Source organism: Uranotaenia lowii, chromosome 1 (assembly GCF_029784155.1).
Source record: "Uranotaenia lowii strain MFRU-FL chromosome 1, ASM2978415v1, whole genome shotgun sequence".
NCBI lineage: Eukaryota > Metazoa > Arthropoda > Insecta > Diptera > Culicidae > Uranotaenia > Uranotaenia lowii.
The window spans coordinates 13,776,545-13,798,819 of record NC_073691.1 but is presented as its reverse complement, the minus strand read 5'-3'; the positions used below and the strand labels follow the sequence as shown (position 1 = coordinate 13,798,819).

At 40.6% G+C, this 22,275-nt stretch overlaps 1 protein-coding gene across 2 annotated transcripts; it reads left to right on the top strand.

The window, feature by feature from the left end:
- The first annotated feature begins 1,249 nt into the window (after positions 1–1,249).
- On the top strand, positions 1,250–20,927 carry LOC129748724 (DDB1- and CUL4-associated factor 5). 2 transcript variants are annotated; one of them, XM_055743430.1, is made up of 5 exons: positions 1,250–1,522; positions 12,755–13,252; positions 15,194–15,374; positions 15,444–17,158; positions 19,527–20,927. In XM_055743430.1, exons 2-5 carry the CDS (start codon positions 12,967–12,969, stop codon positions 20,492–20,494), a joined length of 3,150 nt encoding a protein of 1,049 aa, XP_055599405.1. In that variant the 5' UTR covers positions 1,250–1,522; positions 12,755–12,966; the 3' UTR covers positions 20,495–20,927. The 2 variants fall into 2 exon arrangements, with proteins under 2 accessions (XP_055599405.1, XP_055599396.1); XM_055743421.1 differs by having other exon boundaries at positions 1,250–1,684.
- The last annotated feature ends 1,348 nt before the right edge of the window (positions 20,928–22,275 follow it).

Here is a 22,275-nt window from a genome sequence, read left to right as displayed (position 1 = left end):
TTTATAAGTAGGCAACACTTTCAGCTTATTGGAAAAAATTTTTTATGGACATTTCAGCGATCTACACTTAGTTTTTCGCTTATTCAAAATTAAAAATGCTGGTATGAGACTTGACTTCCCTGATGACCCTTAACTGTAGTTGCCGATCATGTGCTTCACTCCAACGCTTAATTTGAACTTTGTGATCATTTTTAACAGTGTTTGCATACTTTTCCACCACTCACGCACTGTAATTCTTTGAATAATCAACGGTTTTGTCAGCTATCGATTTGATAATGAAGGATTTTGAGGGAAACTGTGCAAAATATTTTTTTTTTCGTTTTCTCTTTCATCGTAAGTATCTCAAAAACGCGTGAATTCTAAATTTAGGAAAATAAGATCTAAAAATACTTTTTACAGGCAGCAAAATGCTATCAAAAATTTGTATGTCCGATTACTAGTAAATAAATAAGCTATATATTAGTAAAAGAAAGTATCCCATTTCTAAAAGAGCTAAACTATAATTGAAATACAATTGAATTCTTACAATTTACATTTTAATCAGTCTTATAGACAGGCTGAACACCTTACTAGAAAATTTATCAAACATAGGAGGGTAGGTATTTGGAAAGGAAGAAGTTTGACCCTTTCATCTTCCAAAAGGGCAGATGGAAAAGTGGGAAGGAATCCTCATATATTTTTTTGCATAACTCGAGACCTAATAATCCAGATGAAACTGAGTTTGACAAATGAAAGAATCTGGGTACAAGATATATTTCTATGATGTTTTAAGATCTCTATCTGCTTCCAGTGGGAAAATAGAAAAGAGGGAAAGACACGTTTTAAATCAGGTTTTCAAAAAAGAAAAAAAAAGTCATATTAGCAAATAAGAATTACTCAATTTTGTATTGCAATTCGATATTCAACTAGCAGCTTTTTAAAGAGGTTTCGTCTAAATGATGTTGAAATTCAATTTAAAATTATGTGAATTTAAAACGAAATTTAAATTAGTTTTACAAATTTTATCAATCCTTAGTTAGAAGGTAAAGCAAAGTTCACCGGGTCAACTAGTTTAATATAAATTAATGTTCTAAAACAAAAATATCATTGAATGTCGTATTTCACGTCACACCGTAAACAAATCTTCCAAACCGATATGATGGCTGTGGGTACACATGCACATGGAAAGCGCAGTACGAGTACTTGTGCGATATTTGTATGAAGCTTTCCTCTTTCTCGAAAGGGTCGTCTGGTCAAAAGAAATAATATTCATTCATTCTGCTTTCTGCCTGTTTCGGAAAAGCATCGAACATGTAAGATATTCCACACCGCAGATAGTAGTGAATTGTATTGGCAAAAGTATCAGTAGCAGTAGCAGCAGCTAATATCATTGGATCTCTCTGTCAGTGAGGAAGGACGGAAGAAAAAAAAAACGAAAGCAGTCAGCAGCCGACATTCTGGGGCTGAAGTTTTGTTGGGAAAATCCTAAGGGAAGCAGTGATATTTTTCTTTCCTCCCCCATATTTGTTGAAACAGTGAAAAGGTGTGTAACTTTGTGAATGTGAACTCTAAATTCAGTGAAACGCGGACATTGTCGTCTTCGTCTTCGAGACCAGGCGCAGGCCGAGGAGAAAATTTATAAAAGTGTGGAAAAAATCAATCGTGGAAAAGTTTGGCTGATTTCTGGCCGAGTGAGAAGAAAAAGGTACCCACGGTGAATCAATGTTGGTGTCATGGAATGGCCGAACACTGTGATCATCCAAGCTCATATTACATATTGAATAAAAGCTGACATTAAGAAATTATCTCACCAATTAGCATCATCCAATCGATAGTTTGAACTAGTTGATAATTAATAGAAGAAGCTTCTAATCACTTTCAAATACGCACGGATGCCTAGTGCATAAATTAATACCGAATTATGGATAAGAAAATTCCGACTTTTCTTTTCTGAGCAGCACCCACCCCTCCCTGGGGGCTGCTCGGTGAGCTGTACAGTAGGTAGGACCACCCCCTCAAAAATGACCGATCGGAAGGGTTCCTCTGAATCAGCAGCTTCTCCTGCTCCGTTTGGATGATGTATCATTTATCATCATCATCAACAGCGCCATCATCATTGGCGAAGCAATAACAACATCACCTGCTGCTAGCAGACGACGACAACAAACCCCCAACGCAAAATTTGCCGTGTGTTGGTGGCACACGTTTCTTGAGGTTGTGTTTTGTCAGTAAGCTGCTTCAGAACGAAGCGGACTGTTTTTTTTAAACAATATATGACACAGGGTCGAAAAATTATTACTTCTCGTAGCGACAACCTAACTTAAAATTTTTTACCAGTTCGAGATATCTTGAATGCTGCCAGAGCATCTCCAATTTGGATAGTACTGTATAGTCTTATAGGGAGCTGCATACAGTATAGTGTATGCAACAGACCGGTTTGCTGTTAAGCTATTCACCGATTCTCAATGATTTTTGATAGTGAAAGAAAAAGTAAATGGTTGAGCTTGACAGCAGACACTTAACCTACACTAGGTACATATATCGAAATGTAAACATAAGCAGTATACTTCTAACAAGTGTTGGTTGACCACTTAAATATTAACAGAGAAACAGTCGAGAAGTAATAGTGATATGGACTAAGACAGTAGACTGAGTCGATTTGGGGTCATTTTTGAATTTCTCGAACCCTGGGGTCTTAAAATTTTTATTTGGTCCAAAACTCATCCATGATTTTTTGCAGAATTTTTAAGTAACGTTTGAGTAAATTTGAACTTTTAGGTTTGTAAGGGAAAATTGACTATTTTGTACTGAAAAATCAACATCATTTTTGTTTCTTCTGTGGAACCGCTAAGGTTGCTTATGGTTTTCGTGCCAATTTATAAATTTCTTCAAGGAAATTTCCCGCTGAACAACTTTGTCGAATATCATAACTTCGTATCTTTTTAGACAAATAAGTTATTAGCTATTTAACAGGTGTATGTCTTTTAGCATTGATAAACAATAAATTTAACTGACACCACTGCTGGGTGCCTAGCGAGGTATTGCAAGACATACAAAAAGTATTCGTCGCGGTATATCCCAGTAACGTTCAGAGAAGCATGTTGCCTTTTAACACTAGACTCAGTCGTTTTAGGGTCATTTTTGAATTTCTCAAACCTTGAGATCTTGAAAGCTCCGATTTGGTTCAAAACTCGTCCATGATTTTTTTTTGCAGAATTTTCAAGTCACGTTTACATGAGTAAATTTGAACTTTTATGTTTGTATGGAAAAATTGAATATTTAGTTCTAAAAAATCAACATCATTTTTTTTTCTTCTGTAGAACTGTGCCCGTTACTGGTTTTTGTTGTTGTAGGAAGAACTTTGGGCAGTGGAAAAGAGAGACTTGTTCTGGTTAGTGGTAGAACTTGGAATACTTTATCTTCTATCTTAACATCCTTAACATTCTTATCTTAACATGCATTACGTGTATGTTGTTATTTGTCACAACGATTGCTACGATTAGACAAATCTCGACACTCCTCCTCAACATACACATTCGCACTCTCCGTACTGCCTTCGGCGACTCCTCCTGAAGATGCGGCTGCTTTACTTCCACGCAGGCACCGGACCTCAATTTTCGCCTGCATTTGCACGACCTTCCATGGTATCGGTTCGACGACCTCCACCGGGATCTGGCTCGACGACCTACCATGGCACCGGTCCGACGACCTTCCTTCCGTCTCGACGGCTTTCCTGAGGCCTGACGCCTCCGAGTCAGTGGTCCCAGCCCGGCGAGCTCCACTTGGCTTTCCGGTCCGACGATCTTCCGTGGTACCGGCTTAGCGAACTTCCGTGGTACCCTGCTCGTAAGTCCTCCAGTGGCTCCTGGTACGACGACCACCACCTGGTTCCGGTCAGCCAACCTTTCATGGCCCGACGACCTACTAGTGAATCTGGTTAGCTTCTAATGGCTCCAACCTTATTTGGCACCGATCCGACGACCTTGTTTGGCACCGGCCCGACACTCTTCTTTTGGCTCGGCTCTTCACCAATGGCACAACGACCTTCCTCTGGCTCTCGGCTCGCCGACCTACCTATGGACTCCGGTCTGCTTCCAATAGATCCGATCTAACCGTTCTCCAACTTCTCTAGCATCCCACATTTGCCAGATCACGCTCACGCTTAGTCTAACCACCACGCTTCCCGGATCAAGAAATCGGCCCAAAATCGGTTGGATTTCGGTCCGTTCAACCCGTGAATCGGTTAGAAATCTGACGAGAAATCCAACCGATTTCCGACGAATTCAGTGCCCTGGTGACACAACTTTCCTGACGACGATAAGTTTTTGCGAGTGAGCTGTCAAAACAATCGAGTCGTTTCAAGACCGAAGTCGGTTACACCCATAGAAGAGGTTGCAAAAATCCAATGCCTATTTAGCACATCTCTGTGCCGATAATGCGCTGAAATGTGCACTGTGCCGAAGATGATATGTTTGAAAAACCGTAACTGGCATAAGGACTCGGCTCCCAACTAAAATGATGCATGACCACTACATTCAAGCAAAACAAGAAAAACATTTTATGGGATTTCGTTCCTATTGGATAATTCATCCCAGAAACAAGAAAATAAAAATATAAACCATAGCGCCCGGTAGGGAGAATCGAACTCAAATCACTAACTAAATGATCTTGCCAGACCGACATCTTAACCAGTGTACTATTTGAGCTTCATGCAGGAAGAGGGATATTTGTCATAGGCATTCTGCCGCCGATCAATCACAAAAGAAACGCACGACAGTGGCTTCCCGGCGTTTGGCCTCCTTTCAAGGTATTCATTTGTCTTGCGATGGAAACGGGAAAGAGAACGGGAGTGGAGGAAACGGGAAACCCATTGAATGAGAACTGTGCTTTGCTTACTGCCTGCTATTACATACACACGCTACATATACACAGCTGCTTAAGCCGGGCAGCTTGGCCGGTGCTTGTTTGCCGGTGAATTGAAGGAATATATTCTTGTTGCTTTTGCTACATACACACGCACAGCTTAGCCGTGGATGTTTGCCGGCGAATTGAATTGAAGGAATGTTTTTTTTGTTGTTGCTTTTACTGCATACACACGCACAGCTCGGCCGTGGTTGTTTGCCTGTGGATTGAAGGGATTGAATTAGAAGGATGTTTTTGTTGTTGCTTTTGCTACGTTCACACGCACAGTGCTCGGTTCGCTGGCTGCCTGGTGTTGGCCGGTATTTATTTCCATCCTTCTTCGTCTTGTGATGCGATAGGGAGGGACGTGAAAGCGTTTTTATTTTGTTTCTTTCAGACATACGCAATTCGGTTAACTTGGGAGATTAATGCCGGTGGGAGCAAATCGAATCAGCACCGATCGTGTTATCTTCTTGTACCAATGACGCTATGTAATTGACTACACGCCATTGGCACAGAGGCTGAATTTTGGGTGTAGATTTCCTACCAAAATCTGACGTTTTTCCGATCAAAATCTGACGGTTTTCCGATAGAAATCGGACAAAAAATCCGAACGCTTTGCCCTGTTTTTTTTTGTTGCTTTTCTGCCCTGATGTTGATTTGTGTTCGGATTCCAAATTTTTGGAAATAAAACAAAAACAATTCTATGGATATCTATATATATAAAACAGGGAGAGAGACAGCCCATACAGAAATGTGCGAACACGCAAAACTCTTCACTGGAGCATCCGATTTGCATGCGATTTTTTTTGTTGTGTTCGTCTTCACGCGAAGAATAACACAACGGAGAGATAATTTCGAAAATGTTTTTGTGGAATTTGAAAATTAATTTTTAGTTTTTATTCGTATCAAATAAAAGTCATGGCACCCAATTTCCATTTTTTTTTCCATTCGAATCACCCAGAGTAGGAAGGCGCCAAAAGCAATCAAGGCTTACTGATGTTCATCCATCTCTCTATAGCAAGTTTTGGCGCCCATTTTCGTTGCAAGTGTACTTTTCACGTGGCACCAGTAAAATGGATACTTGGATGTAATTGTTCACCTTCCGTATGGGGTGAAAAAAAAAGAACGCAATAAGCCGGCATGGAGTATACCTATTTTCGAAAATTGTCATGTTTGCTTCAGCATCAAGGCAACTTTACCATTTTTTAAACTAATTAACCCAAAGCTAGCCCGATTGCCCGGTTTTACCCGGACTTGACCGGGTAATTGATAAAACAAAATTTAAAGGGCCCGTTCAAGTCGTCCGGTTGTCCGGATTTTGATAAATAAAACCCGAATTTTCCGGATTTAGTCATTTCGAAAAGACATACACCGTCTTAGCCGACTTAGGCTTTACAGACTGAATAAATGACGTGGACAACTTAAGATTAACATTTAACACCCAGTACCGAGATGGGAATCGAACCCATGCCATCAGTGGACTAGCGATTACCGTCTTACCACGCTAACCACTCGACCACCGAGACGTACAAACATTTGCCAAATAAAAAAAAAATCTTATTAAGTTATTATTTTTTAAATTTTGCGTACTAAAACGAAAGTTTTTGAGCAACTTTTAACATAATAATCATGCACGGTTTCTGGATGCTTAAAATACAATTCAAAATTTGTAATGTGTTTCGAAGAAAATTTTTTATTAAAGTGCTTTTCGTTTTAATTTTTTTTAGTAGTTTCTGAATTTAGCCCAAATTTGCTTGGTATTGCCCGGATTTTGGATTGACAATATTGAAATCAAATGCCCGGATATTGTTAGGTTTTAAGATAGAATAAATTTGCCTGACCAGGATGCGCGCGGGGAAAATTCGGATCTCTTTTATTTACTCCGTTATTTTGTTTTGTTTATTTTCCGGTTAAATGAAAGACTGTAATATTATTCAAGAAAAATAATATTCTACGTTGGACTGTGGAAGTTTTGACATATCCAAAACAACTGGACAGATAACAATGAAATATTCCATTACAGAATCTTCTGTTCATATTTATGGTATAACACCAAGAGAACGTCTAATTTTTAATTAATAGAATAAGACGACCATAAATTGATTTACTTGGTTTTTGTTTACGTCAAGAATATAATGAGTTAGTTCGAGAATAGTATGATATTAACTTAGTAATTCTATGTGAATTTCATCAGAAAACCATGGAAATGTTAGATACTATCCACTTCTTCCTTTCATACTAAGGTGCTGAAAAACTAAACAAAATTAAGGATATAAATAGGGTTGACTTTGTAAAAATAAAATTCATAATTTGATCCAACACTCAGTATCAGAAATCAAGAACAGATAATTGGTTCAATAACATCTTCAAATACAAGAAGCTTGGAAAATAAAAATTTTAGTCTCGACGAAAATATGATTCAAGATCCAAAACAGAGATAATGAAAACTGAATTAGATTTGCAAGGACTTTTTTGAATTTCATTTCTGATTTTAAATTCAAGATCTCAATGTAAAAAAAGATTTCATAACCGTTTGATGTGAAATTGCTGTGAATAAAAATTCCATGCACATATATTGAATGTTCTAATTTTCTTTGTTCAGTGCTTAAGCATCCATTTCTCGATAAATATGATAAAGTTATAGTCGATATAAAAATGATGATTTTAAAAATTATGAGGAGATTATCTAATACAGAGAACATATCAAATGCATGATAGATAACGAAAAACAGAATGGTATATGAAAATTTGTTGATATTTATATGTTTGCAGCATGAAAAAAATCGCGAAATTTCATACCATGAAAAGTGTTGTGCCATTTCTACACATTTGGTACCTACACGATAAAGAAAATTTTAAACATGGTTTTGGCGAAAAAGGAAATACAGTTGATCAAAACTGCTTAAAATGACGACACATTTCAACAAAACACTTTTTGGCACTTATCTTGGGGTTTATAGAAATTGAACATATGGGTGTCAAGGATCCTCTGTAAATGAAAAAAATATATATAAAAAATAGATTTTTAACTTAATCCCATTAGATATTCGCTTTCCAGTTTTGTTGGAAGTCAATCTTCTACGAAAATTTTTGCCCTTGGATGTAGGCACTACCATAATATAACAGAAGTATTACGAAAATAGTCAAAAAAAAACTGTGTCGATTCACCCCGTTTGAAGGTTATAATCCAGTTTCATGAGCGTAAATAATTATTTACCTATTTTCTGCATATTTACATGTTCATTATTTTTGCGAAATTCAAAGGCTTAACGAAGTTTGCCGGGTCAGCTAGTTTTTAATAAATTTTGGATGGCAATATATACAATATTTAAAAAAAATCATTTTTTGTGTTAGAAATTTTGATAGGATTTGCCCAATGGGGAAGATGATCGTCTGCTTCGAACACCAAAAATTCGCCATCCTGTGTTTTGAGAGCCGCGGTACAGGATCTGCAGCGCATATAGGAAGGTCTTCTCGGTATTTGAGAGTCCGGGGAATGGTGTGAAGGTGTCAAAGAGGGAACAGGCTTCGTCGATGATGTACAGAAGCAGCCTGAGGAAGTCGGATTTGGTGTTGACTTGTAGCAGGAGCCCAAGTGCTCGATTGTTCGTCAACACATCCAGCTCCTTGGTGATGTCCAGATCCCCCAAGAGATCGACGATCTTGTGCTATAAGCTGGGTAATTTCCTGTGAATTTTAAAAATCATTTTGAATTCGCTATGTAGGCATTCGTTTTTTTATATTATTACCTGTGACGCATCGGTGCACCAACTGACTCCGGTTCGCGCCTGGAAAAGCTCTTTCTAGCTGGCCACAAGCGACTTCCTTCCGTCATCATACAACAAGACCGCGACCAAACTGCGCGGCAATCCCAGGTGGTTCGGCATCTGCTGCTGGGCCTTGGGCTGGGGAGTTGAGTAGGCCTACAAAAAAATTGCTAAAAACAACAAAACACAAAAATAAATCATAAACCTACCTCCAAGGCTTGATCCAGCAGCAAAATAAGGCGCAATTGGTCGGGAAGTTAACACCCCCAGTTGCTGCAAATTGATGAGTCGCAGTTCTCTGCTCAGGTCAAACCCAAGCAGATAGTGTGCCAGATTGGGGGTGCTTCGCTGCTGCATACACTCCTGCAGCAGCTCGATGATGGCTTGCTTGCACTGCAGCCACACTGCAGCTCCAAACAAACGGAGCCTGTTTCATGGTACTGCTCCTGTAGTGCCTTTCGAGGTTAGTAGCGGATCGTTCTTCAGTGCTGTCGACAATTTCCTCCGGTTCCAGAGAGGATTTCAGCTAAGGATTCCCTGGCTTTGTTGACATCGACGTCCTGGTGCTGTTACCCCCGGAACTCGGTCAGACGGCACCTTAGCACTTTCGAATCGTTTTCGATTGACAGTCCCACCCAGTGATGTCAACCATTGAGATTTTGTCTGGATCTTCCAGACTTTTTGAACTTATTTCGTCAGACAATTTTTTAGGTATCCAGACTTTTGACTTTTCTTCCAGACATTTTTAAGATGTAAATCAGGGAATAAGGCATAGAACGTAGTGCTTTCAATAATTCCACAATGGTGTCAGAGTGTCAGTTATTGATGATGTTTAGAATGTATGATTAGATTGTCAATTAAAAGTTGGCAGTTGGCATCTTTGGTCCCGCCAAGTAAAACGAAACCGAAGTGAATCGATTTCGATTTCTGTCATTGTATGGCAGCGTAGAAATGGTCGGGAAAATCTAACAGAATTCCAACAAAAACCGGAGGGATTTAAACAGTAATCGGTCCGGTTGCGAATTCGTTCCGATCCGGGTTGTTGCGCCCCTGCTCGTCTCGTTTCTACCGGATTCGTAGCGAACACCTGTTTTCCAGGACAGTCGTCCGGCATGCTCGTAAAATGTCCTGCCTAGCGTATCCGGCCAGCCTTCACCACCTTCTGGATACTTAGTTCGGCGTAGAGTCGCACGCCGCCGCCAAAGATGGTTCTTAACTCTCGTCGCTCGAATACTCCGAGTGTGCGCAGGTCCTCCTCGAGCAATATCTATGTCTCGTGTCCGTAGAGAACAACCGGTCTAATGAGCGTCATGTACAGGTTACACTCTTCGTGCGAGGGCTAAGTCTTCTCGATCGCAGTTGCCTGTGGAGTCAATAGTATTCCGCTGATTCTCTCACAGCTGGTGTCATTGTCTGCGGTCAGCAGTGAGCCGAGATAGACAAAGTCTTCGACTATCTCCAGCTCGTCGCCATCGATCGTAACCTTGTTATTACTGGACAAGCGGGTTCGGTCGGTCTCGGATCCGCAGGCCAACATGTACTTCGTCTTGGACGTATTAATCATTAACTCAATCCTTCCTGCTTCGCGTTAATGCTTCCATTATTTGATTCAACTATTTTTTCCGTCCAACTGTTTGGATTTTGAACTTTCGAGGAATAGTAGACTTGGAATTTTCATTCGCTTCAGAAGGGTTCAGAGACGTTTAACACTAGTTTTAGAAATTCAAACAGCTCAAACTACAGGATCTCTGAGTCAGATTTTCAGACCTTCCTCTGTCTGTTATATTTTAAATACAGTGTTTCACCGTTGTCTAAATTTGTTTACTGTCCGATGGAAATATGATATGATAATCCAAGACACCAATAAGCAAAACTACAGTCTGTAGGGGTGTACCTTTACTCAGGAAAATGGCAAGCACACACGCAGGCAACTCGCATTGCTATACGACATCGACGATGGCATTCATTCAGTCAGTCTGTAGACGGGCAAATGAACGAGCTTGCCCCGTGTAGGTAGGCTTTGCATTAAAGCAAAACACCCTCAGAGCAGCAGCAGCCAACAACAGCAACATAACATACACACCACAGTGCAGTGCAGTGTCTGTGGAACATGAAATCACCATCACGAATTCGTGAGCAGCAGATGAGCATTAGGGTGTCCCAAAATTGCATTACTTCTGGGAATCTGGGGGCTCACCCTCCAAATGGTAGATTAGGATGTGCCGAACAAACTTTTGTATGGGGCCGACTAAAAAAAATCATGTTTAGAGGTTCCGCAAGCGCGATCTTTAAAAAAAGTCCACTTTCAAAAGATTTGATTTTAAATAAATTCTGGGTCCAAAAATTTTCGTAAAATTTATATATTTTATATTTTTTTAATTTTGTTTGAGTTAAAAACTACACGTAAAAAATACAAAATGAACCAAATTTGTATCAAAATGTAAAACTAGCAAGCTATTTTCAAGAAAAAAAAATTTTTTGGTCCAAAAATTTTGAATTCAACTGACCAAAATGTGTACCAAGCGTAGAATATTTTTGATACCAATGCCATCAAAAGATGCGGATTTTCGTGCACTTAAACTTTGCTGAACAAAACATGTGGTTTGTATCAACGTGTGAACAGCTATTCACGATTTAATGCTTAACAAAAATCACAATTAAGGATATTTTTTATTTAATTTATCAAGTTTGTCTTAATAAATACCTACTTTAAAATCAAAATACTTGCAAAAAAGGACTTTGATGGTTTGAGGAAGTCATCAAAAGGCCATATGCCGAATTTGAGCAGAATCGGACAACAGGAAGGGGTTGCACTGAATCTAATGTGTGAAAGGGATTTTGAGACATAGTGTTCTAAAGAAGCATAAAAAACTGGTTTTTCATCATACATTTTTGTCTTTATGAATCGATTGCTTGGTTATGTAAGTTTTATTAAAATTTCAATTAAGACTAACATTTCACCTGAAGACTGCAACTCGATTGGACTTAAAACAAAAAAGTTATGGCTGTTCAAAGATTGTATTTTGGTTACAAATTGTCCTGTAAAACTCAATGAGTAAAAAGTACTCATTGTGTGTTAAACGACAATTTCCCACAAAAATACATTCTTGGAACAGCCATAACTTTTTTGTTTTAAGTCCAATCGAGTTGCAGTCTTCAGGTGAAATGTTAGTCTTAATTGAAATTTTAATAAAACTTACATAACCAAGCAATCGATTGATAAAGACAAAAATGTATGATGAAAAACCAGTTTTTTATGCTTCTTTAGAACACTATGTCTCAGAATCCCTTTCACACATTAGATTCAGTGCAACCCCTTCCTGTTGTCCGATTCTGCTCAAATTCGGCATATGGCCTTTTGATGACTTCCTCAAACCATCAAAGTCCTTTTATGCAAGTATTTTGATTTTAAAGTAGGTATTTATTAAGACAAATTTGATAAATTAAATAAAAAATATCCTTAATTGTGATTTTTGTTAAGCATTAAATCGTGAATAGCTGTTCACACGTTGATACAAACCACATGTTTTGTTCAACAAAGTTTAAGTGCACAAAAATCCGCATCTTTTGATGGCATTGGTATCAAAAATATTCTACGCTTGGTACACATTTTGGTCAGTTGAATTCAAAATTTTTGGACCAAAAAATTTTTTTTTTCTTGAAAATAGCTTGCTAGTTTTACATTTTGATACAAATTTGGTTCATTTTGTATTTTTTACGTGTAGTTTTTAACTCAAACAAAATTAAAAAAATATAAAATATATAAATTTTACGAAAATTTTTGGACCCAGAATTTATTTAAAATCAAATCTTTTGAAAGTGGACTTTTTTTAAAGATCGCGCTTGCGGAACCTCTAAACATGATTTTTTTTAATCGGCCCCATACAAAAGTTTGTTCGGCACATCCTAATCTACCATTTGGAGGGTGAGCCCCCAGATTCCCAGAAGTAATGCAATTTTGGGACACCCTAATGAGCATAAGTCAAACTAGGTGGAAATAACATTACGTCGTAGCTGTTTGCTCTAGACTTACTAGCGTTTTTAAAAGTGTATCACTGCAAAGTAGTTAAGAGTAATTTTTTTTTCATCTATTTACCCAACAGAGGGTGCTACCCATTACCGATAACTACGGGGACCTATCGGAAAACAAAAAGTGTTGTTGTACTAATGACATTCAAAGTGTTCCTCGTTGATTACTTTCGTTAGATACCGTGCGCTGAAGCTTGAATGAAATTCGGGCCCACTAACTAATTAACAAAAAACAGTGCAAGTGAAACAATCTGTTGAATTCTCCTGAGGGGGAGGGTGCATCGAGATGGCCTCGGGTTCTGGCCACCATCAGCAGCCGTCGACTTCATCGTCAGCACCGTCGTCATCGTCATCGATGCCCAGACGACGTCGGAAGCTGCCCCACCGGCAGGGCAACATCCTAGGGCACCTGGTAGCTCGGCAACTGGGTGATAATGTGCGCCCATTCCGGTCCAATTTGTTCTACGAACGGCTCCGGATCGCCAAAAATCTGTACAAGAAGGATCTGGTTTCGCACTATGGCTGTGTCAATGCCATCGAGTTCAGCCAGGAGGGCGAGCTGCTTGTTTCGGGTAAGTTTTGTTTTTCTACTTCAAATTACGAAAACAACATCATTGCTCGTAGGCTAATCAGGGGTCTCGTCTCGTTATCATTTGAGGTGAACCAAGGTGTTCCAATGGCAAATTTAATGTTCCCGATTTTTTTTTTGTACCTTTACACATTGTTGTTGGCATCCAGAAGGAACACGTTCGACCGTACATTGGTACACAAATTTTCCCTTCTTTCTCTGATGTGCGAAGGTGATGATTATCGTCATGATCATCATCATCAGCGACATCAGCCGTGTTGTACATAGCAAGGCCAATGGAAGAGAGCAAAAATATTACGTCGTTGGGGTCGTTGTTTGTGGTATTTATGGTTTGCAGTTTTTTTTTGTAATTTTGCTTTTCCGTTTGTGTACACATCTACTTATAGGGCTTGTACATGGGATGAAGTAATAGGGAGTAGACTCAAAGGATCTAAAGGGTGATACCGTCATAATTTGGTCAAGGGAAAACGCGTGTAAATTGGTGAAATCGTTTATTAAAAAAATCAAATTAAATTTCTTTTTCAAGTTTAATTAGTATAGAATTCAGGAAAAATATTCAGTTAGGCTTCCGCTTTTCCAAATCCGAATTCCCTGCCATCAGATTTTGTACAGCCACCTTGTCCACCTTCTTCGCCGCAGAAAGCCAGTTTGCCTTGAACTACTGCTCGTCCTTAGCAGTTTTTTTTTGGTCTTCTTTAGGTTCCGCTTGACAATAGCCCAGTATTTCTCAATTGGGCAGAGCTCTGGCGTTGGGATGGTTCTTGTCCTTGGGAACCACCTGCACGTTGTTGGCAACGAACCACTCTATGGCATTTTTACTGTAATGGCAAGATGCCAAATCCGGCCAAAACAGTACGGAACAACCGTGTTTCTTCAGGAAAGGCAGCAGACGTTTATTCAAACACTCTTTCACGTAAATTTCTTGGTTCACAGTCCCGGAAGCTATGAAACTGCTGCTTTTTAAGCCACAGGTACAGATGGCTTGCCAAACCAGATATATCTTAGCGAACTTTGACAGTTTCATGTTGTTGAAAATATCTGCTACCTTTCCCCTTCCTTTTGCCGTATAAAACTCCTGTCTCGGAAGCTGCTTGTAGTCGTCTTTGACGTAGGTTTCGTCGTCCATTACCACGCAGTCAAACTTCGTCAGCATCGTCGTGTACAGCCTCCGGGATCGCGCTTTGGCCGTTGTATTTTGTTTATCATCGCGATTTGGAGTTACTACCTTCTTGTAAGTCGATAGTCCGGCTCGTTCTTTGGCTCGATGCACGGTTGTAGACGATACACCCAGCTCATTTGCGGCATCTCGGAGAGAGAGGTTAGGGTTTCGCTTGAAACTACCGGCAACTCTCTTTGTAGTCTCAGCGGCTTCCGGTTTTCGATTTCCCCCCGATCCAGACTTCCTGGCTGTCGATAAACGTTCCCCAAACACTTTAATTACATTTGTAACGGTTGTTTTGACAACTTTTAGCGATTTTGCCAGCTTTGCGTGCGAGTAGCTCGGATTTTCGAGATGCGCGATCAAAATTTGGAATATTTGGACACGCTGCTCTTCTTCCTTGGACGGCATTTTGACAACTGAAGAGTGAATTTCAAAATCAAAATATGAGCAACATTCTACACTAACACACCTTTAAAATGAGGGGTGTTCAGGTTTTTTAAATGCAAAATTGAAAGAAATACGTCAAGTTGATATTGACCAAATTATGACCGTATCACCCTTTAACAGTTCAGGAAAGTGTACAAAGGAATAAGCATTGGATTTTTAATGTTTTAACATAAAAAATACGCATTGTTTTATTTGAAACCTATGTTGATGATGGCGTTAGAACAGTTTACCTGGTTGAACTTGATCAGATTTTATGGTCCAGTTAAAATAATTAGTTTTTTTCCGATCTTAAATCTTCTCTCTCACTCATTCTAGGTGGCGACGACCGGCGCGTTCTGCTGTGGCACGTGGACAAAGCCATCATGGACAAAGAGGTCCCGGCGGCGATGCAGAAACAGCACCTTAGCAACATCTTCTGCTTGGGGATGGATTCCCGCAACGCTCGGATCTTTTCCGGTGGCAACGACGATGTTGTCATCGTGCACGACGTTCAAACGTTAGTACATACTTAGATCATTTGTTAATTATAGTTTAGCGTTTGTTAATTTGGTTTTCTTCTTTTTAGGAAAGAATCGGTGGACGTGTTCTTGCACAGCAAACCCGTCTACGGGTTATCGATTGATCCCTCAAATGATAATATCTTTGCCACAGCCGGAGAAGATGGGAAAATTCTGATATTCGATCTGCGCGACAGTTCGGATGTGATGTGTGTGTCTCGTTGTCGATCGCCCTTCCACGCGGTCATGCATCATCCATACGATGCTGGGTTTATTGTGACGGCGAATGCGAAGGAAGGAGCAGCGTTGTGGGATTTGAGGTCTCCCAAGATGCCAACCATTCGTTATGGAGGAGAAAACGCTGCCCAGAGTTGTATGAGCGTTAGATTTAACGCTCTCGGCACACAAGTGCTAGCGCTGAGAAGGCGTCTTCCTCCGATACTGTACTCAACAGCTTCGCCGGAACCGATCTGCCAATTTTATCATCCAGACTATTACAATTCTTGCACCATGAAGAGCTGTTGCTTCGCAGGGGAGAACGATCAGTACGTGCTGTCTGGGTCAGATGATTTCAACCTGTATGTGTGGCGCGTGACAGACGCAGACGTTAATGAAACAGATCAATGGGTTGATCGGAACCAGATGGTTCTTTATGGCCACCGTTCGATTGTAAACCAGGTGCGGTACAATCCACAGAAGTGTGTTATTGCTTCCTCGGGAGTCGAAAAGATTGTCAAACTTTGGACTCCATTCGAACTGGACTCGTGGCGCGGTAGTTTGACGGAAGAAGCCATTGGTCCGGAAAATCCAAGGGAAGTTTTTACCAACGAGGAGTACATTTCTCTTAACATGACTCATGACTACAGTCACCAATCTACCACGGAAGATCCCAGAATGATGGCATTTTTCGATTATTTGGTGCAGCAGGAAATCGAGGGCTGGAACAGCGAAACTTCCGATCAAAGTTCTGAACACAGCTCGGATGAAAACGAATCATCGAGGCCGGACACAACACAAACATCGGACACGGAATCGGTTCAGAACTATATCCCGCTAAGGGGTCAGCACCATAGCAGACGTGGGGATGTAGCCCAGAGAACCAAGTACCGGAACCGAATTGCCTATCTTATCGCCACCAAACGTAATCGATTGAAACGTTTGGCCCTCAAGACTGCAAACACCAGAACTGTTGTCAATAGACGTTCCATTACCAAATCAAAGTATGGTCTTCGAAATCAACCCAAGCGGCCGGGTTTGGGAGCGTTGAGATCCACTCGTAAAGGAGTGGGCAAGCGAAATCGTAGACTAAGCACCAGCAAGTACAACAAGCGCCCAGTGTCCCATGAGCAAACAAGCGATTCGGAAGTTCCAAAATCCACCAAGAAACGTCGGCTGCAAACGACTAACCTAAATCTGGCAGTTTATCGGACGTTCCGAAGAAAATCAAAGGGAGGTACTCCCTCTTCCACCTCTAATACTAGCACCCGGGTCGAGGAATCCAGCTCCGATGACGACGATGCCGATAACGACAGTGAACAGCAGGGCTCGCCACCGAAAAAGCTCAAGCTCGGGATGGACAGCTATAGCAATCTACCGTCTACCTCTAGGGGTTTCAGCGGAGCCTCTGGTTCCACTAGTAGCGTGTACAACAACGGGGCTGGTCCCAGTGGGTTGTGCAACGCTGGACGGAGTGGTACGGCGGCGACAAGGACCAGTGGCAGTAGCACATATGTGAGCACGGATACACCGAGCACCAGCACCGGATTGACGGGCAACGGGAGAAGTATGTTTTCATTCATTCCTTTTTTTGCGTCTTTGATTAGTACTATAAGTAAGCCCGATATGTTTAGCAAATGCTAGCCTGATATGGATTTTCACTCCTAGTTTTAGAATACACTTGACATTCTCCAAATCCGATCTAAGTTGGTAGTAGAAACTGTGTACTGTGTACTGTGTATCATAAAATTTGACTATCTTATACATTTCTTTGACGTTTGTCGTCAACCTAAGGTCCGGCACCGTTTTTCCGACGAATAGGGCCGAAATAAAAGATCTGTCTCTTCTTCGATTCCCATCTGGACTCCAATCAAGTGCAATTCTACAAATCGCGTCCTCATCTCTTCGCAGCGTGTGCCCAAACCATTTCCACTTACGTTCCCGAATCTCGATTTCTGGCGCCCACACCGGTGATGAAGTTCTACGTTTGAGATTCAGTTGCCAGTCCACTAGGGGCGTATGATATTCCGCAGGCAGCGATTCACAAAACTTGGAGTTTTCGCGTCGTCACCCCATATGTGCACCAAGTTCCACACCCGTACAACAACACGGATTTGACGTTCGAGATGAAGATTCGGATTTTCGTTCGTAGAGAGATCTGGCGGGATAGCCAGATGTTTCGGAGACTCACAAACGCAAATCAGGCCTTTCTGATCCGGATTTCGATGTCCAAGATACTGGAAGCATTTTACTTTCTCAACTTGTTGCTCAGCTACCACTTAATTGGAACGATTGTCTGTGTTAAATTCCATCGACTTGGTTTTTACGACGTTGATTTTGAGAGCTGCTGCCTTGGAGCATTTGGTAAGGTCGCCTAGTTTGCTCTGCACATCCCGTTGTCTTTGGGCGAGCAAAACAATATCGTCAGCCAGGTCAAAGTCGTTTAGTTGCTCCATCGTTGAAAGATTCCACGGCAATTCTCGGTTCGGTCTCCAGTCAATCGATCCAACCAAGATCTCATCCATTACGATTAGAAAGAGTATCGGTGATAAGACACGTAGGACAAGACACCGTCGTGCAGGACCTTGCACTAAAATACGCAACAGTTAAAAGCGGTCATAATATTTTTGAACCACTTTATATAGGTCGTCAGAACCAAGCAGTCAGATTGAAGTGTTTTACACAGGTCTTTCACGAAAATTATGAGCAGATGACTTCCTTGCGGTACTCCAAAATGGGTTATCGTTCGTTGTTGTTTACAATTTTTTAATTTTTGTGAAACCTTGACGGTGCGTGATGTATGAAGCAAATCAGTCGAGTGAGCAAGCTGAGAAACTAGTCGGCCCATCAATGCAATGAGTATTTTGTGCGGGACAGTCAAACGCTCTTGCAAACTCCAAATGGTATCGAAATCTATTGCAACATTGGTATGCCTTACGTAGACGTCTAGATTAGATTTCCGCAATGTGAGTCTTATTGGTTTGAGTGTCTGAAGGCGCTTTAAGGATACATGTTATTTCAAAGATGAGTACAATTTGATTTGGAGTATGTGTACAGAGGATTCCACATAAGAGGGCACTTGAAAACAACCATAGTTGGTTTACCCCAGCTCCAATTAGTTCAAAGTTACATTTTTTTAAATCAAAATCGAGTTCTCTATAGGCTTATCGTAAGGATTACAGGTGTGACTTTTTTAGTGGTCAGTATACAAGCATTGTTTAAACCTTATCTCATTGCCTTTTGAGCTCTTAGCTGCTATGAAAAACCTTAAAACATTCTGGTATGCCAGGGTACATTCTTTTTATGGACTTCCGGCAATACCTCTGCTCTATACAACTCAAGATCTGAACTTTTTTTTCCAACAACTCAAAAACCGATTTCTCATCTCAATGACTCGAGGTTTACGCACACACCTCATCTCTTGACGCCTCGAGGACGCTTCCTCGTTAAACGAGTCAAGATCTGACCTCTCCTGGCAATGTCTCGAGGCTAACGCACACTTTTGTGGACGACACAAGGCTTGATATTTTCTCTAAAGATTCCAAATCGGCGCTGAAGTTACCATCCTTAGTATACCGACTCGAATGACGCGCGCAGCGTCCGTAGCCACTCTCCTTCATGGGTATTCTCTACGGTACCCCCAAAGGAACAACCCTATTTCCACGAAACTCTTCGCGAGGCAGGTCCAGTCTTATTATCCTCACAGCTTCGACTGTTGGGAAACGACACTAATCAAATATTTCCCACTGATGAAGGCATCCTACTCACGCCACGCGACTTTCCCAAGGCATGTACTGCACAGAACGTATAGACTTATTTTGGCTTATCGACAGCCAGGGCCTATGAAATACGCTTGCTCTATTGATGAAGCTCTTGTAATATCTCATAAAATCATCACTGTATTACGTTTTAATCGATCATTTCAACATTCGCAGACCTGCTGTTTCATATCGCGTCCACCACCAACGACGACGATGACGATTCGGACGACGATCCATCGATTCCGGATCGACCCACATCACCGGACAACATGCTCCGGGTGATAACCTCACCGATCAATCACTTCGAAATCCCATCGAACTCGTCCGCCATTCTAGCGGTGGATCACAACGATAACAACATCCTGGATCACAGCAACAACAACAGCAGCTACGTAAATCACAACGGTGGCGCCGTCGTCTCGAATACCGGCGGAACCGACACTGCTGCCCGGATCATCAATAACAACAACAACAACGGAAATAGTATTCGAGCCCAGGGAACAGGTTCGGAGGTGGTACAACACAACAATAACGGCGCTCAGAAGCGAAGTGTTCAACAAGTCGACAACCAGAACGAGTCGTCGTCTTCGTACAATCAGGTCTATGACCACACCTATTCTAGTCGGTCCAACTCGAGGCTGTCCAGTAGCTACGATTACGATTGTTCCTCGAGCAATGACAGTTTCGTGGACTATTTCAACAACAAAAAGCGTCTACTGGCTTCGACGGCAAGCACAAATGGGCACTCAACTCCAGCCGCTGGAGAAGATCAACAACAACACCCGTCAACAAACGGTTCCGGACGGAAGTTCATAGACTACAACCGGGAACTGCTGAACTACACACCGGACAGTGGCATCGCTACCGGGCCGTGTAGTTCCGTCTCGACCAACGGGGTTCCGTCAAGTTCGAAGAAATCACTGCCAGGTGGAGGAGGTACACCGATGAGTTCAACAATCGGCAATAGCAGCAATAGTAACGGTAACTACATACCGGAAGCAGTTCCCGGAACGAGTTCGGCAGGCTCCGGAGCCAATGGCTCGGCCGCATTGGATTTGGGTACCAAACTATTCCAGCAGAAGGTGGCCCGGGTGCGGAAAAACTATCGAAAGCACTTTTGTGATGATTCAGATAGCGAATAGGTTTTTTTTGTATCTAGTTTTAATTTTATATTGTACTCGTTTCGTTTTAAATATATTTCGAGAGTATTGAGACTTCTGCCACGGAAGAGATGTAGAACCCGCTTAAGTCAATCGCCGAATGAATTTTATATTTCACAAGCAAGCGAAAATAGCAATGTGTATGGCGACCGTTACAAATATTTTAATTTTCCTTTTTATTTTATTTTATGTATTTAGCTATCGAAAACTTTCTGGTCTTTCAAAACTTCTATTTCTAGTATGTTAGCAATACCTATTCGATTATCTCATAAGTTTAAGCTTACTGTTTTTATCTGCGATAGAAAATGTGAATATGTTTTCAAAACGTTGGAACAAGAATTAAATTCTTTGAGAATAAAATAAAAACTTCTGATAAGTTAAATAACTTCATCAAAATAAAAAACGTTTTTGAAAATTCCTATAGCTTTTATTTGAAAAAAAAAAATCAACTTTCATCTTTAATCAAAATAATTCAAATCATTACAAAAAAAAAGTTACTCTAAGCTTTACCCCAAAATGTGACAGACATATTTCCAACGAGTGAACTATACGGTAGCTTTCTATGACATGCAAATCTAGTTTGTTGACAAATTAAAAAACAAGTCGCAAACAAGCATAATTAAACTGTACAATTTCCAACAACCGAATGCTGTTCAGTACAGACTTTCTTCTTTTCCTTATGAAAATATGGGTGATAAATGTTCCCTTATAAAATTATGATGACTAACGAACCGAACCTAACTGACTCCCTTTAATGACCTACGGTAAGTCAAAACGTAACTTGGAAGGAGCAATTTGATAAGATGATTATATTGAAGCAACAAGAAAAAACTTTCATGTTAAGCTGATGAATCATATGTGTATGTACAGAAAAAAACAAATATTTGAATAAACATTACACAAAAGTATAAGTAAGGGTAACTAATAATCGTAACAAGTTCTGTATTGAAAAAAGAAAAAAAAATAAAATGAAATCTTTATACGTGTGATTTACCTAATATGGAATAACAATTATTAATAAAAAAAAAAAAAACAAACAACTCAGTGCAACGGTTAGGAGATCGGAAGACGTGATAGAAAGAAGAAGTGAAAAAATCTTCTACCCACTTGTGCACAGAATTATAATAGAAAAGAAGGAAAAAACAATAAAAATTGAATTTATGCATCTTTATCCTAGAAAACTGTGTGTTTTAATTTTTATCGTGAATAAGGGTTCAATAGTCAATCAATTCCTTCAACCTCTCTCCCAACCAAAATTGTTTTGCTAGGATGCAGAGGTAACCTCGGTCCTAAAGCACAAAATAGATCTTTCATCCTTTTCTCTTTCTTCCAATCTATCTATTGACTACTAGGACGTGGCCGGCGCCGTTATTGACGTTAAAAGAGAGAGCATCAGTTTTGAGCAGTGTGAATGAGCTGCTAATCCCAAGCACCATTCATTTGACCTCTGATTAAAATTGATGGCCTCGGTCAATCACGGAGTAGCAACCATTGGCAATGTGGAACTTGTTCTACTGAGCCACGCCAGCGATCGGGGACCTCGAAGTGATTGTTATCATAATATGTTTTTGGAACAAGCAATGCACACATTTTCTGCAACCATGCACTTCGGGTTTTACGGTTTAAGGTGGATGTGAGTTGTTAATCAAGCTAAGCTAAGCTAATAAGGATTCAATAGTAGAATTAAATTGAATAAAGTCAGCATGTGCTCTCCTCATAACGGCTCGAGGTCGGAAGTCTCTTCTGACAACACAAATCCGATA